Below are 13,246 nucleotides of genomic sequence, written 5' to 3'. Positions count from 1 at the left end.
CCCTCCCAGGCCTTCAGGGGTGTGCAGAGATTCCCCCACAGAAGCCTCCTGAACCGTCTACCTGGGCCCATGCTCTCCAGAAAGTTCACTGGTACAAAATTATTATCAAATACAGACCAGTTCATAGGGTTCAATCTGAGAAGATGAACTTGAAAAAGAAATACTTCATTACCAGCAACACAGCGAGAGAAGCGGCTTGCAGTGCCGCCCCGTGGAAACCTTTCTTTTTAATATTTATTTAATTTTGAGAGAAGGAGAGACAAGTGCGAGCAGAGGGGAGGCAGAGAGGGAGACAGAATCCGAAACAGGCTCCAGGCTCTGAGCTGTCAGCAGAGCCCGACACGGGGCTAGAACTCACGAACTGCGAGATCACGACCTGAGCTGAAGTCGGACGCTCAACCAACTGAGCCCCCTGGGTGCCCCATGGAAACCTCCAAAGCCTCCCTAAATGATGAAATTAGGAGAACTCTGCCCTTCACCAGCAGGTGCTTCTAAATCCCCTGAAACCAGTTTCCCCATCAAGAGACTGAATGGTCCCAGCAACCTCAAGGTCATCTTCCTCTCAAAGGGCACCTGTGTCCCTGGGGTCAGGAAGAGAAAGAAAAAAACCCTTTCCAGGTTTGCATTTGGAACATTTATTTCAGGAAATACATTTTCAACACTTTGTTATTTATACAAAAAGACGAATTTCTCAGGAGGCACAGAGCGAAAGGCCACTGTGGGACGGAGCCCAGTGAAACACCATTTTTCAAAATCTGGCTACAGAGAAGGAAAGCAGAAAGCCACCCCAAGGCCGTGCCCCGCGCAGAGGCCGCCCCACGCCCCGGGGCCCCGACGCTGAAGGTGGAGGTTTCCTTCGAAATCGTGGATCTGGGTTTTTGGCAAAAACATGGCAAGTCGGCAAGTAAACGGTTTCACTAAGGGGTCCTTCCTATCTACGGTGGGGGGTGAATATGGGACATGGTGCGCGGGCGCGCGCGTGCACACACACACACACACACACACACACACACACACACACCTCTGCACAGCAATGTCCGCATTCCCCTTCCTCCTGCGACTTTTCTCATCGGCTGCAAGAAGCCAGCCTGGGGCATGCGGACAGACGTGTACCTCACCTGTGTCTCATCTCCTCGACCTGAGCCGGACCCCATGCTGGGATCTGCTGTGCGCGGCGCCTGCTGGTGGCCCCGTGGGGACAGGGTGAGGGGGCAGGGACAGCAGACACCAGCCGGGCCACCCTTGTGAAAACCTGTTCTGCAGCCTGATGATGGGCTGTGCACCTCTGACTCCTGTCCTCGGGGGGGGGGGGGGGGGGGGGGGGGGGGAGGATCTTTACGATGGGCTCCCAGGAGCCCAGGGACACTTAGGGCAACAAAAGCCTGGCCCCCACCTCTGGGGGTCATGGTGTCAGCAAGGCCCGGGGCAGGAGGGCTGGATGTGTATTGGGGTGACCACCCGCACGGAATTTAACCAGAGCCTCTTGGGCCAAAGAGGTGTCAAAACAGAAAGACACACACACACACACACACACACACACACTCTCTCTCTCTCTCTCTCTCTCTCTCTCCAGCCAGACGGGGCGGTGCAGGGCAAGGCCCGGGGACCACTCGGGCCTCTCTGCATGGGCCCAGCCTCGGCCTCCCTCAGCATCTCCACCAGATTCACTTGCTCGGGCCTTCTCAGACATTGTGAGGGTGCGCTGGGGGCGGGGGGGGTGCATCCTGTTCCTTCCTTTGAATGATCAGATCCTGGGGGGCTGGGGAGGGGACAATGGAGAGATGAAGACTCGTCTGTCTCTCCCCGACCTGCCCTGGGTTGCAGTGGAGGGACGGTTTGGGGGGGGGGGCGCAGCGCTGGCTCGTGGACGGCTGAGATAAAGGCACTTTCTGCTCCGGGACGGGCGGGCAGGGGGGTGGGCGGCCGCCAACGGGCCTCCCGGTGTCTAAGCAACTGGCAACTCGGGCCTCACAGAATTGACTATTCTGCCCTTGGGCGGGGTGAGGGTGAGGGTGAGGGCGAGGGCGAGGGGCTGTCTGACTTATGGCCTGGGCCGCGGAGGGAGGAGGGGGCAGGAAGGGTTTCCAGGTCACCAGGCCGGCGGCCGCACTCCGCCACCACGCACGGACCAGGACCTGGGCCTGGGGTGGGGGGTTGGGGTGAATCGGCGGGTCCTCGCCTGCTCCTCTTGGCTGCGGGGCAGCCCCCCCCGCTCCGGGCCCCACAGTCAGCAGCTAACGAGGAACCCGCTCGGGAGGGTACGCGTTACCTTGTTACTTGGCAGAGTGTAAAGGGGCGGAGACCGATGACAAATGGAGAAAATGATATAAAATAAAGTGGGGCATGTGGGCGGGGCTGGGGGTGGTGACGGAAAGGATGGGGGGTGGGGGGCAGGGTGGGTCTACATCTCCTGGGCTTCCGGCCCCTTCTCCTCGACGCCGTTGGACATGGCGCTGCTGCCCTCGTGCAGACGCCTCACCCGGTATGCTTCGAAGTGGATGGTGCTGGTGATATCCTTGATATTCTGCATGTGCGTCCTGGGGGGGCGGGGGGGGGGCACAGGCAGGTCACAGGGCAGGCCGTGGGGGCAGGGCGAGGGGGCGGGGACTGGTCCTGCACGGTCTGATCCAGGACTCCCCACTGCCTGCCCCACTAGGCTCTCCAAGCCCATCCAGGGCAGTTTCCATGGCAACCCAGACCCTCCGGGCACACGCGTGCTCTAATGCGTTTGTCTCTCTCCGTGTCAAGCCTGAGCCTGTGGCCAGTCCAGGGATGGGGCTGGGTGCACACTCAGCGGGGACAGGGCTGGCATGACCTTGCTGCCACCCAGAAGCACCAGGCCAGGGGCCGGTGGGGGACCGCAGGTCGGGGGGTGTGGCCCGAGCTGGAGGGCAGATCGACCCTACAGTCCTGCGCTCAGGTTCTCCTCCGCCCACAGCCCGACAGGAGAGACGGGAGGGGGGGTCAGAAGGGCTCACGGTAGCGGTCTTTCGCCGCCAGGCTCTCCAACGCGGTGGGGTCACTCCTGGAAGCCACGCCCCCACCCCTAACCTGTGGCCCCAAAAGCCACAGTGGGAGCCCCGCCCTCTCCAGTCTCCTGCCCAGGCCCAGGCCCAGCGCCCTCTCAGTGGGCCGAGGGGGCTACTCTGGGGCCAGGAGAAGCCTCTGCTAGGCCAGAGCGGTGGGGCCCGGGGGCCCTGGGATGGCAGCAGGGACACCACCCCGGTGCCCGGCACATAAGAACCCTCACCCTCCACCCCAGCCCTGAATCCAACGGGCTTCGGCAGCAGCGATCAGAACCTGGCCCTTCCCGTCCCTGGGATCTTATACAGATTAAGAAGGGTTTTTACTTCCTGCTTCACTTCCACGGAGCTGTTTTTGACAACGGGCTTCCAAGTTCCCCCTGGCGGAGGAGGCGCTAGCTGCTGGCCGGGACCCCCGCCTGCTCCCCATACAGTCCATGCTCCTGATTTAGGGCCTTCTGGGGGGTCTTCACGGGGTCAAGGCCAACACCCCACAGCCCCCTCTCACCTGATGAGGAGGTCCCGCAGGTAGGCAAACTCACAGTGGGTGGTGTTCTCAACTGAGGAGAAAAGACAAAAGGGGCTTTAGCGTCACTGGAAGCCCCTCCCCCAAGTAGACCCTGGTGCCCAGAGGAGGCTGGGCAGGTGGGCGCAGGGGCAGCTGGAAGGCACCGGGCTCCCCGGATGCCACTGTGGGGGGCCCGCCCGGGCCCCTGGCGGCCAGAGGGTCTGTCTAGCAGGGACACAGCACAGGAGCCCAGCTGGGCAGCGGCGGGGAGAGGGCTCCAGTAAGGCAGGCCGCTGCCCCTCTCTGGGGACCAGGGAGGTCTGGGGGAGGGCGGGAACCCCGGGGGAGGAGGGCGGGAACTGAGCAAGGCCGGAATTCAGGCTGGGACTTTAAAGAGGAAGTGGCCCACATGGGCCACTGGGCATCTTCCCACATGTGCACACAAGATGCAGAGGCACCTACCATGCGTCACCATTTACATCAAGCTCAGGACCAGCAAAGCTGAACCCCCACACTGCCCGGCGACACACAGAGGGGGAAGGCGGGGCAGGGGGGGCCTCTAGTTCCCCCCACCCCGGTGGCAGCTTGGGGCTGAAGCTGATGGACGGAGCTGCACGCAGGACGTGCGTGTGTAACGATCATGCACCAGCAGACCTTTCGGCGGAGCGGTGAGGGGCGCCGTCTGCACTGAGGGCGGGGGGCGCAGGGGTCAGCTGGAACGCCAGCAGGTGCCCAGCCTGCACATTTAACCCCATCTTCACACGCCCCGCGAGCTATGCTGTGGCTCCTCTGTGGGCACGAGTCTGTCCCGGTCCCCCACAAGCCGGCAGGCAGGACCAGGGCACAAAACCCCCAGGGGCCTCCCCCTTACCAAGCTTTCTGGATTTTATTCCCGTTGTCTCTTGCCTGGATTCTGCCCTCCTCCCCCTAACGTGCCCACACTAGAACCTTCTGGTGACGGACTCTCACGCAGCACTGCCACCTAATGTGGAGAAGCAGTGAGTGCTGGTGGGAAGGACAGAGCCCTGAAGTCAGGGATGTGAGCCTGTGGCAGCTGCTTCCTGGCTTGGGGAAGTTCTCTGGCCTCTCTGACCCTCAGTTTCCTCCTCTGTAAAGTGGGGATAAAATGTCACCCACCTCAGGGACACGAGAGGACTGGATGAGCTAACAGTGTGCTTTATTACACCCTCCTTCCTCCTGAGGACACTTCGGGCAGTTTCCGAGGATGGGTAAAATATCTCAGGAGGGCGAACGGCAAGTTGGAGGGAAGAGCAAAGAAACAGAACCAGGGATGGGGCAGACTGGGCAAGAACGAGGCGGAAGGGCTTAATCGCCACGCCTGCCGGGGGCGAGCACAGAGCGGCCAGTCCTCTGGGTGGTCACCAGCGCACAAAGTCGGGGAGGAAGAGGCCGTCAGTGTTCTGGAGGTTCTACAGTCAGAGATGAGGCACCAACTTCCTCCAGGTTCCTTGGGAAGGAGACTCACCCCCACCCCAGTCCTTACAAGGTGCTATGGGACCGTTTCCCAACAGTCTCAAGGTGAGCAGGTGCAGCCGCACACAGGTCCCGGAATACAGACTCGCGGACCCGGGAGCCGGAAGCAGGACCTGCCCCACAATTCCTGCAGCCCGAGCTGGCCACCAGGGGGCAGCAGAGGCGTGCCCATCACTGGGCTGCCCTCAACCCTCTGGGAGGGGAGGGGGTCCCCGCTGGCCTTTCTCGTCTGACACCTCACCACCCTCCAAAAGACATGCACCTGTGACAAAAGGATCCTAAGGGGCAACATTTCAGGATGAGAAGGGGCCGAGGCAGGACGAGCCCAGGCAAAGCCTGGCTGAGAGAGTGTCACGTGGGACATGGACGTGAGCGGCCCCCAGAGACACATCCGGGGTCCAGACCCTTAGGCGGGGGGCAGCTGCGCAAAGGCCGATCCGGCAGACGCCGGAGGACACCCAGGCAGAGGCTGGTTTAGAACACACCACCCTGCACCAAACCCGCCAGCACCCAGGGGGCGCCTGGGGAAGGGCTGCATGCCTCTCCCGGCCCCGCTCCCTGCCCCCCGCCCCCAGGCTTGGCGGCGCAGGGTGGACCGGTGGGTCCCACAGCCTGGGCCTCTCTGCAGGAGGGGCCGGGGACACCCCCGGGGGCTCTGAGCTCGCAGCACGACGACGAAGGCACAGTGCGCCCGCCGACCGGTGGTTTTCAGTGATCACTTTCTTAGAGCATTTGCTGCCCCTAAAGCTCCAAAGTCTTGGCGACATTTTCCTGTTTTACTAAAGTCTCGGCCCACGGTACTCACTTCAAGGATGGTGGAACTGAGGCCATAGGGGGTAAGGGGCTTGCCCACGTCACAGGGCGACAGGTGCGGGAATGGCTGATGCTGGGACCTCAGCCACGGGCTCCAGGAACAAGTGGCCCATTTCAGTCGGTCCTTTCTCCCTGCTCTGTTCTGAAGCACGAGGAGGGAACAGAGCGGATGGCGAAGAAATGCCCAGATACAGCCCACCTGGGGTGTTACCACCTGAGTGGGTTACACCGTGCCCCTCGTGGCCCCCCGAACCCCGCAGACACTTGTGAGTCAGAACTTAGCGGAAAGGGCATCTGAAGATGTAACTGGGGTAAAGAACCGAAGACGCGATCGCTTGGATTTCGGGCAACACTAGCAACGGCCAGGGGCCTTCTGAGAAGATGGAAAGACGGATATGGTCAGAGGGCTGGAGGCAGAGCAGAGACTGGGCACACCAAGGGACGCACAGGGTGGCTGGCAGCCACGGGAGGGAGGCCCTGGGCACGTCCTCCCTCAGGGCGTCTACAAGGAACCAGCCCTGCTGACATCCTTGACCCCTGACCTCCAGAGCCAGGAGTGAGTTTCTGTTTTAAGACGCCCCGTCTGTGCTAATTTGTTACAACCGTCCCGGGACTCTGAGATGTGGGGGTCCTGGGGACTTCAGCAAGGGGGGGCTGCCTGGTCCTTGGCGCTGGATGGAGCCAGAAGCCCAGGCAGGTGCCAGGCCAGAGAGGTGCAGCAGTTTGTCCAGGGGCACACAGCACACCTCTGAATCGGCAGCCCCAGGACCCAGAACTCCATGGGACCATAGATCCCTTCGTCTCTGGGCATCCCCCTGCCCTGTGGGCAATCGGGATGGAGGCGCGGCTCCATCAGTGAATGGCCAGGGGCCCTGGACCAGCCACTAGCTGCTCCCCCCTTCCCCTGAGACTGAGTGGGGCAAAGCAACAGATGCGGTCCCCAGAGCACAGAGCTCGGGCCTCGGTGCGCAAGCTTTAGGCCAGCAGGGGCAGCTTTGGTTTTCTGATTGGCCCGGAGGCCCCAGGCAGCGGCTTGGCCAGTACCTTCAATGGTGCCCCACTTGGTTTTCCTTCCGAGGATCCTCTTCCCGTTCACCTGGTACTCGTGGTCACTGCCCACCACCGCGAACGGGATCATCTCCTGTGGGGGGGATGGGCAGCACTGGTCACGTGTGTGTGCAGAGGTCAGTCCACCCCCGAGGCCCCTGGGGGGAGTGGCCCTGAGCCCGGGGCCCCCCACCACCTAGGCCCTTGGCCCGAGAGAGCCACATGCGAACACGTGGGCTCTGACCCGTTCCGGCCCAGAGACTACGTTCTCATGGCTCAAGGCCATCCCACCCATTTCCCCAGTCGCCCTGGACAGGCCTGGAAGACGCCGCCGTGTCCTTTGGCAGGAGCCGAGGGGCCCCTGGGAAGGGCATCAGGCCAGCACACCCACCCGGAACTTCTCGTTCACCAGCCGGTCTTCTGAGTCTTCATCGAACTCCTTCTGGGGGTACACGTCGATGCCATTGGACAGCAGGTCCGCGGTGATCTGGGGATCCGGAGGGGAGAGATGTGGGCGCCGTCCACACAGCGTGCTGGACTGACCCGCTAGTACCTGCCCACGCTGTGAGCTCCAGAAAGTGAGGAGCCCCGGCCTGGGGTCAAGGGCAGGAGACCCTGCCACTCCAGTTCTGGTGCCTCCTGAGTGGAGAGGGGCAGCTGCAGGCCTGCCTGCCAGGAGGGATGCGGTCGCTGCTCCCACGCGCCTCCCGTCTTCCCTCTCCAGCCCACCGCAGCCCGGAGACAGCAGCTCAGGGGTGCCGAGTCCTCCCTCGAGCTGCACCCGGACACCCTCTGTCGCTGCAGGTCCCGGGAGCTGCACGGGCCCTCCGCAGCTAGGGTGCACCCGGCTGTGCCCAAACCATCATCCCCTTTGCGGCTCCGGCCACTCACCGCACACGACATTCCAGCGCACAGCCGTCATTTCTGCCCTAAGCACAGACCACACCTGTCAGCAGCTTCAGGGGCTTTGGGGCTTTCCCCTCGCTCTCCCCAGCTGCGCACCCACAGCAGAGACCATCCCTCCCTAAGCATGCTGGGAAAGTCCCCAGCATCGGGGCCTGTGGAGCCAGTGGGATACACTGAAGGGCCCCCTGCTTGTGCCCACAGGGGTGGCGGCTCTGCGGGGCTCGGGCGCCTGTGTTCTCAGCTGGTTCTGACGCGGGACCCTGCGAGGAAATGGGGCCATGGCGGGGAAGACGCGGCCACCTGTCCCCGTGCAGGAGGCCACCCCTCTTGGACCTCCTTTTTCAAGAAAAGCCTGGCATGTGGTGTCTGATGCCCCCCTCCCCGCCCCACGGCGGCCTCAGTCCCCCACGAGGAGGGGGCTGGGGGCTGGAGGAAGGCGGAGCTACCTACCCGCTGTTTGAAGTAGATCCTCTCCTCCAGGGTCAGTGTGTCGGCCTTGGCGATGACGGGGACAATGTTCACTACTTTGCTGAGGCGCTTCATGAACTCGATGTCCAAGGGCCTGAGGCTGGAAGAGAAGGGCCCGGATGCGTGTTTGGCTGGCGGGGGCCGAAAGGACGGGCACAGGACGCGAGAGGTACGGCGGCCGGCTCCCAGGCGGGGACATGCCGACAAGGCCAAAGCCACAGGCTCAGTGCCAGCCGAGCCTCGAGTGAGGGACGGGGAAAAGGAAGAGGCCTCCCCTGATGCCGGACAGGAGCAGGCTGGGGAGGAGAGCAGCTCTGAGCATCGTCCTGGGCGAGGTGTCGTCCCAGAGAGGGGCGGCTGGGGCAGTCATTGCTCTGGTGGCCGTGGGGCTTCGCTCGGGAGGCAGAAACGGAGGAAGGACCCAGCAGCTCTGGGCTCACGCAGCCGGCTGCCATCCAGGGCAGAACCGCCCAGAACCTCACTCCCTGGCTCCAGCCTGCCACAGTCGGACATAAGCTCAGCTTTACCCTCCCCTCCCGCCCCCCGTCGCCCCTGACCAGACACCTGCTCTCGGCCAGCGTGGCGGCAGCTTCGCAGGGTCCCGAATGGCGGGCACATTCCCTCCCACCCTGGAACAGAGCAGCCACAGACAGGGCGTGGGGGTCTGAATTGGGACAGCAAAGAAACCCCCAATCTCACAGGACCGGGGGAGGGGGGCCGGGATGGGGGCCCGCGTGGGACGTACGAGTGGCCGGTGGCAGGGATGAAGTACAGGCAGCAGTGCACGCGTGTGTCTGGGATTCGCTTCTTCCGGTTAATGTTGACCTCCTCTTGCAGGTATTTCTCATACTGGTCGTTGATGAACTTCATGATAGGTTGCCAGCTGCATGAGAGGCTCCCGTCAGGGGGCACTGGTGCCTGCCCAGGCCCCGCCCAGGCCCCGCCCAGGCCCCCGCGGCAGGCCCCTAGTTCCCCGAATCCCAGCCCAGTAGGCCATCTTCTGGTACAAGGGCCAGGGGGTGCTGGGCTTTCTCAGCAGAGACCAAACCGGCCTCCACGCGGACCTGTGGCCGCAGGGGGTAGTGGAGGGAGGGCAAGACTCTCAGGATCTGGGGCCCCTGAGGGTGTAGCAGCCGCAGGCCAGGCCCAAGGACGGCGCTCCTCTCCCAGGAGGAGAGGCCCCGCAGGTCCTCACCAGTTCTCATTGTTGATGTGGTCCCCGAACCCTGGCGTGTCGATGACCGTCAGCTTCATGCGGACGCCCTTCTCCTCAATATCTGCACAGAATCACAGCGCCCACCGAGCTCAGGGGGAGACCCCGGACGCCTACAGATACCCCGTGGGTCCCGCCCACTAGGGACCTGACCTGTCCTACCCTGGGGCCTATATGGGCTGCCCAAGGGTGGTGACCAGTGGGGACACCCCAGGTGACGCCAGGGAGATGACAGCCTCCAGGGGCGGAGCCCAGCAGGGGCCAGCGACAGTCACCCTGGGAGGCCCCTGCCCACGGTATCTGGTGGGACACGCAGTTGTTTCCAAGGGAGGCTCCATCCGACGCAGGCCCGCAGTGGTCCCGGAGAGCATCCCTGACCCAGGCTTTCAACACGCCCGGCTCAGGGGACCCAACATCGACATCCCCGGACCCCCATGCTCACCGTGTGTGATGGACTTGATCTCAATGGTCTTGGGGATGCGCTCCTCCGAGGTGGGCTGCACGGACTTCCGGCTGATTTTGGATTTGAAGAGGGTGTTGATTAAGGTGGACTTTCCCAAGCCACTCTGCCCTGGGGAGAGGACAGGAGCCAATCAGCAGGGCCTGCTCCCCCAGCACTCCTCAGTGGGGGCCCCAGGTCAGGAGGAAGGGCCGAGGTGCCCAGATAGTGGCCTGGTGCCCATGGTGGGTGGCTCGTAGCAGAGCAGGGTCCCAGAGAACCAGCAGGAGTCATGATGCAGAATGGCACGGGGGGCAGGGGGACTAGCTGGGGGGCTGGGCCCCCCACTTCTGCTCTCTTCACACTTGGAGCCCCAGGACCGCAGGGCAGAGGCTCTGCAACCACGGCTACGCCACCCATGCTCCAGGGTTCTGGTCCAAGGACCCCAGGGCCCGGCTTCCATCTGGGTTGGAAGGGTGGCACGCTCAGCATACGGAGCCTGCAGCCGAGTGACCGCTGGGCTTGCTGAAAAGCCACTGGGTCGGCGGCTCCTAGGGCGGGGGTGGGGAGGGTGGGCAGACGATGGCAGCTGTGTCTCACTGCTGAGAGCAGAGACGGCCACGGGCCAGTGCCCACACAACAGACCCTGCAGCTGAGAGGCTGGCTGGCCGGGGAGCCCCCAGGGCATCCGGCTGCCCCCCCCATGTGGTTCCAGGCACCTGAGCCCCAGAAGCACTCCTGGCCTTGCTGTGTGTGCCTTGAGTCCCCTCTTACCGCAGCAGCGAAGACGGGGGAGGGGGCTGGAGACAGCGGTGGAGGGACGGTCCCTACTGCTCACAACTGGCAGAATCCAGGGCTGCCCTTGTTGCTGCTGCTGAGACCCCGAAGGTCCCGCTCACAGAGCCCTCGCTGGGCACTGGCGCCGTCCTAAGTGTGTCCGTGTAACCCTCAGCATCCCGCACCCGGTGCTGTCACCCTCCCATCTGATGAGAAGAAAACAGGCCCCGAGCCCAGCGTGGGGACCGGAACCAGCAGCCTGGCTCCAGGACCCCATTGTGACTGGGGGTTCCCACAGGGACCAGGCGCTGCTGCTTACAGGGTGCCTACTGAGCGCCCGGCACACCTCACAGGTGCGTGCGCACACAAGACCCACCCTTGGACCCCCATCACTTTATCCCTTCCCTGAGCTGCCTGAGGCCATGGTCACTAATATATTCAAAAAATTAAATTACACCAATTATCCGACTTTGATAATCTTGCAAGGAAAAGCGTGGGCTCCCAGGATGCTGGAGGCTGAGGTCAGGAATCCCTGGGCGAAGCTGTTCAGCAGGCCAGGGATCGGCCCTCCCGTCCATCTCCCCCACGGCCCACCTGTCTATGTCCCTGCCAAGCTCACATGCAGAGTGACATCAAACGTGCTGGCCATGGCGCCTGCATCTGGGAGATGCTGATGGGAACTTTACAGCTTAAACCAGGGCGCCTGGGTGGCTCAGTCGGTTGAGCATCCGACTTTGGCTCAGGTCATGATCCCACAGTTCATGAGTTCGAGCCCCATGTCGGGCTCTGTGCTGACGGCTCGGAGCCTGGAGCCTGCTTCGGGTTCTGTGTCTCCCTCTCTCTCTGACCCACCCCTGCTTGTGCTGTCTCTCTCTGTGTCTCAAAAATGAATAAACATTAAAACAATGTTTTTAATTAAAAAATAAGGTGGAAACCGTTATTACTAGTGTCACCATCACCGCTATTACTTCTCGAGCGTCCGTGACCACGTAGGGGCCACACGCGTTATTATTAACTGACTTGGTCCTCCCAGCTCTTTGGGGTCAGGATCATCCCATTTTATGGATGAGAAAAATTGAGGCAGGGAGAAGCCCTGGGGAAGACAGGAAGCACCATGCAGCTTAGTCGGGGCAAAGGTGGGATTCTTACCCTGGGTCTGCAGAGCCCCCAACAGATGCCCTCCCACCCCAGCTGTGTCTGGGTGGTGATGAGGGCCCTGCTGTGGGGGAAGGAGGAGTGGGGGGGAGGAACCGAGCTCCTCTCTGCCCTGTGAGCTGAGCCCTTGTGATGCCCTCTCTGGGCCTCATCGCTGCCTATAAAGCAGGGCACCCTCTCACAGGGTCTGCGGGGACTGAACAGGACCCAAGCAGCTTCGGGGAACCAGAGATCAGCCACTGCTGCACTAAGCCTGGCCCCTCCCCTAGTGACCATCGAGTTCTCGTGGGGCCACCAGGAAGCCACCAGGGCCTGCAGGGCATGTGGGGGGCAGCCCTACCCAGGGCTGAGCCTGGTGACGCTTTGCCAGGAGGTGGAGGCCACTGGTCGGAGACCCACTTCAGGAGCACCAGCCGGGGATCTCAGGTTCTTACAAGGAGGAGCCTGGGCCCCCCTGAGGCGTGGGTGAAGCTGGGCCCTCCTGGCAGGTACATGGACACACACACAACGCCACACGCGCCCTGCAGGCCGGGCGTGTCCACACCCATTCTGCAGGAGGGCAGACTGAGACCCGGAGCCCGAGGGGCCAGCCCGCAGTGCTGGGTCCCAGCGTGGGGCGCACGCTCACCGACCACCATGATGTTGAACTCGAAGCCCTGCTTCATGGCCTTCCTGCGCATCTGCTCCAGGATGGAGTCGATCCCCACATAGCCGAAGTCCGCGGGGGCCTTCTCGTTCCGGGGCGCGGGCGCCTGCTTCAGCCCGGAGTCTCTGGGGGTATCCGCCATGTCGCCAATGCAGCCGGGAGCTGCCTCAGGGGCTGCAGAGGGAAGAGTGGGGGTGTTGGGGGGTCATGCACAGCCATCTGCAAAGCACCTAACATCCTCCGGTGGTTCTGACCACCACGCTCGTTTCTCAGATGGGGAAACTGAGGCTCGGTTGCCCAAAAAGACCCGCAGAGCTAAAGACTCCCCCCTCCCCCCCCTACACAGGAGCCTGGAGCTGCAGAGCTCCACCCTCAGCTCCAGGATGGAGCTGACCTCAGCCCTCCTCTTCCCAGCCTCCACCCTTCCCCAGGGCACCCAGGTGGGCCCTCTCCACCTCCTTCTCTGACTCAAATAGGCCCCAACACCTGCTGTAGCCTGAGGACCCTTGCGGTCAGACAGTCAAGGGTTTGAGGCAAACTGTGAGCCAAAGGAGGGAACGAGCATCTGTGGTCCTCAGTCCTGTCACTCCCAGGCGACAGGTGTTCAGTCCCGGGTACTGCCAGCAGGCTGGACACAGAGCAGGCTCTCCCGGGGCCCCGTGGCAGCTCCCTGCCCCCCACCCCTAGACTAGGCCCGGGGGTGGGGGTCTTCTCCCTGCCCAGCACCTGTGTGCCCCCCCCCCCCCCAGAGGCCAGG

The 13,246-nt window shown here is 62.9% G+C and overlaps 1 protein-coding gene across 9 annotated transcripts in view; it reads right to left on the bottom strand.

Annotated features, from left to right (window-relative positions):
• Positions 1-615: 615 nt before the first annotated feature.
• The window catches only part of SEPTIN9 (septin 9), a 152,122-nt gene continuing 139,491 nt past the window's right edge, over positions 616-13,246 (bottom strand). For all 9 annotated transcript variants that reach the window (XM_039226600.1, XM_039226603.1, XM_039226601.1 and 6 more), the window contains 9 exons: positions 12,472-12,663; positions 9,915-10,043; positions 9,455-9,536; positions 9,005-9,142; positions 8,242-8,359; positions 7,277-7,372; positions 6,883-6,979; positions 3,532-3,583; positions 616-2,537 (listed from right to left, as the gene is read on the bottom strand). In XM_039226600.1, the coding sequence (XP_039082531.1) occupies positions 2,402-2,537; positions 3,532-3,583; positions 6,883-6,979; positions 7,277-7,372; positions 8,242-8,359; positions 9,005-9,142; positions 9,455-9,536; positions 9,915-10,043; positions 12,472-12,663 (1,040 nt within the window). In that variant the 3' untranslated portion in view covers positions 616-2,401. The remainder of the gene's footprint in view (positions 2,538-3,531; positions 3,584-6,882; positions 6,980-7,276; positions 7,373-8,241; positions 8,360-9,004; positions 9,143-9,454; positions 9,537-9,914; positions 10,044-12,471; positions 12,664-13,246) is intronic.

Source organism: Hyaena hyaena, unplaced genomic scaffold (assembly GCF_003009895.1).
Source record: "Hyaena hyaena isolate Hyena2069 unplaced genomic scaffold, ASM300989v1 scaffold_21, whole genome shotgun sequence".
NCBI classification, from domain to species: Eukaryota; Metazoa; Chordata; class Mammalia; order Carnivora; family Hyaenidae; genus Hyaena; species Hyaena hyaena.
The sequence above is the reverse complement of the archived record's forward strand: the minus strand, read 5'-3'. Positions and strand labels throughout refer to the sequence as shown.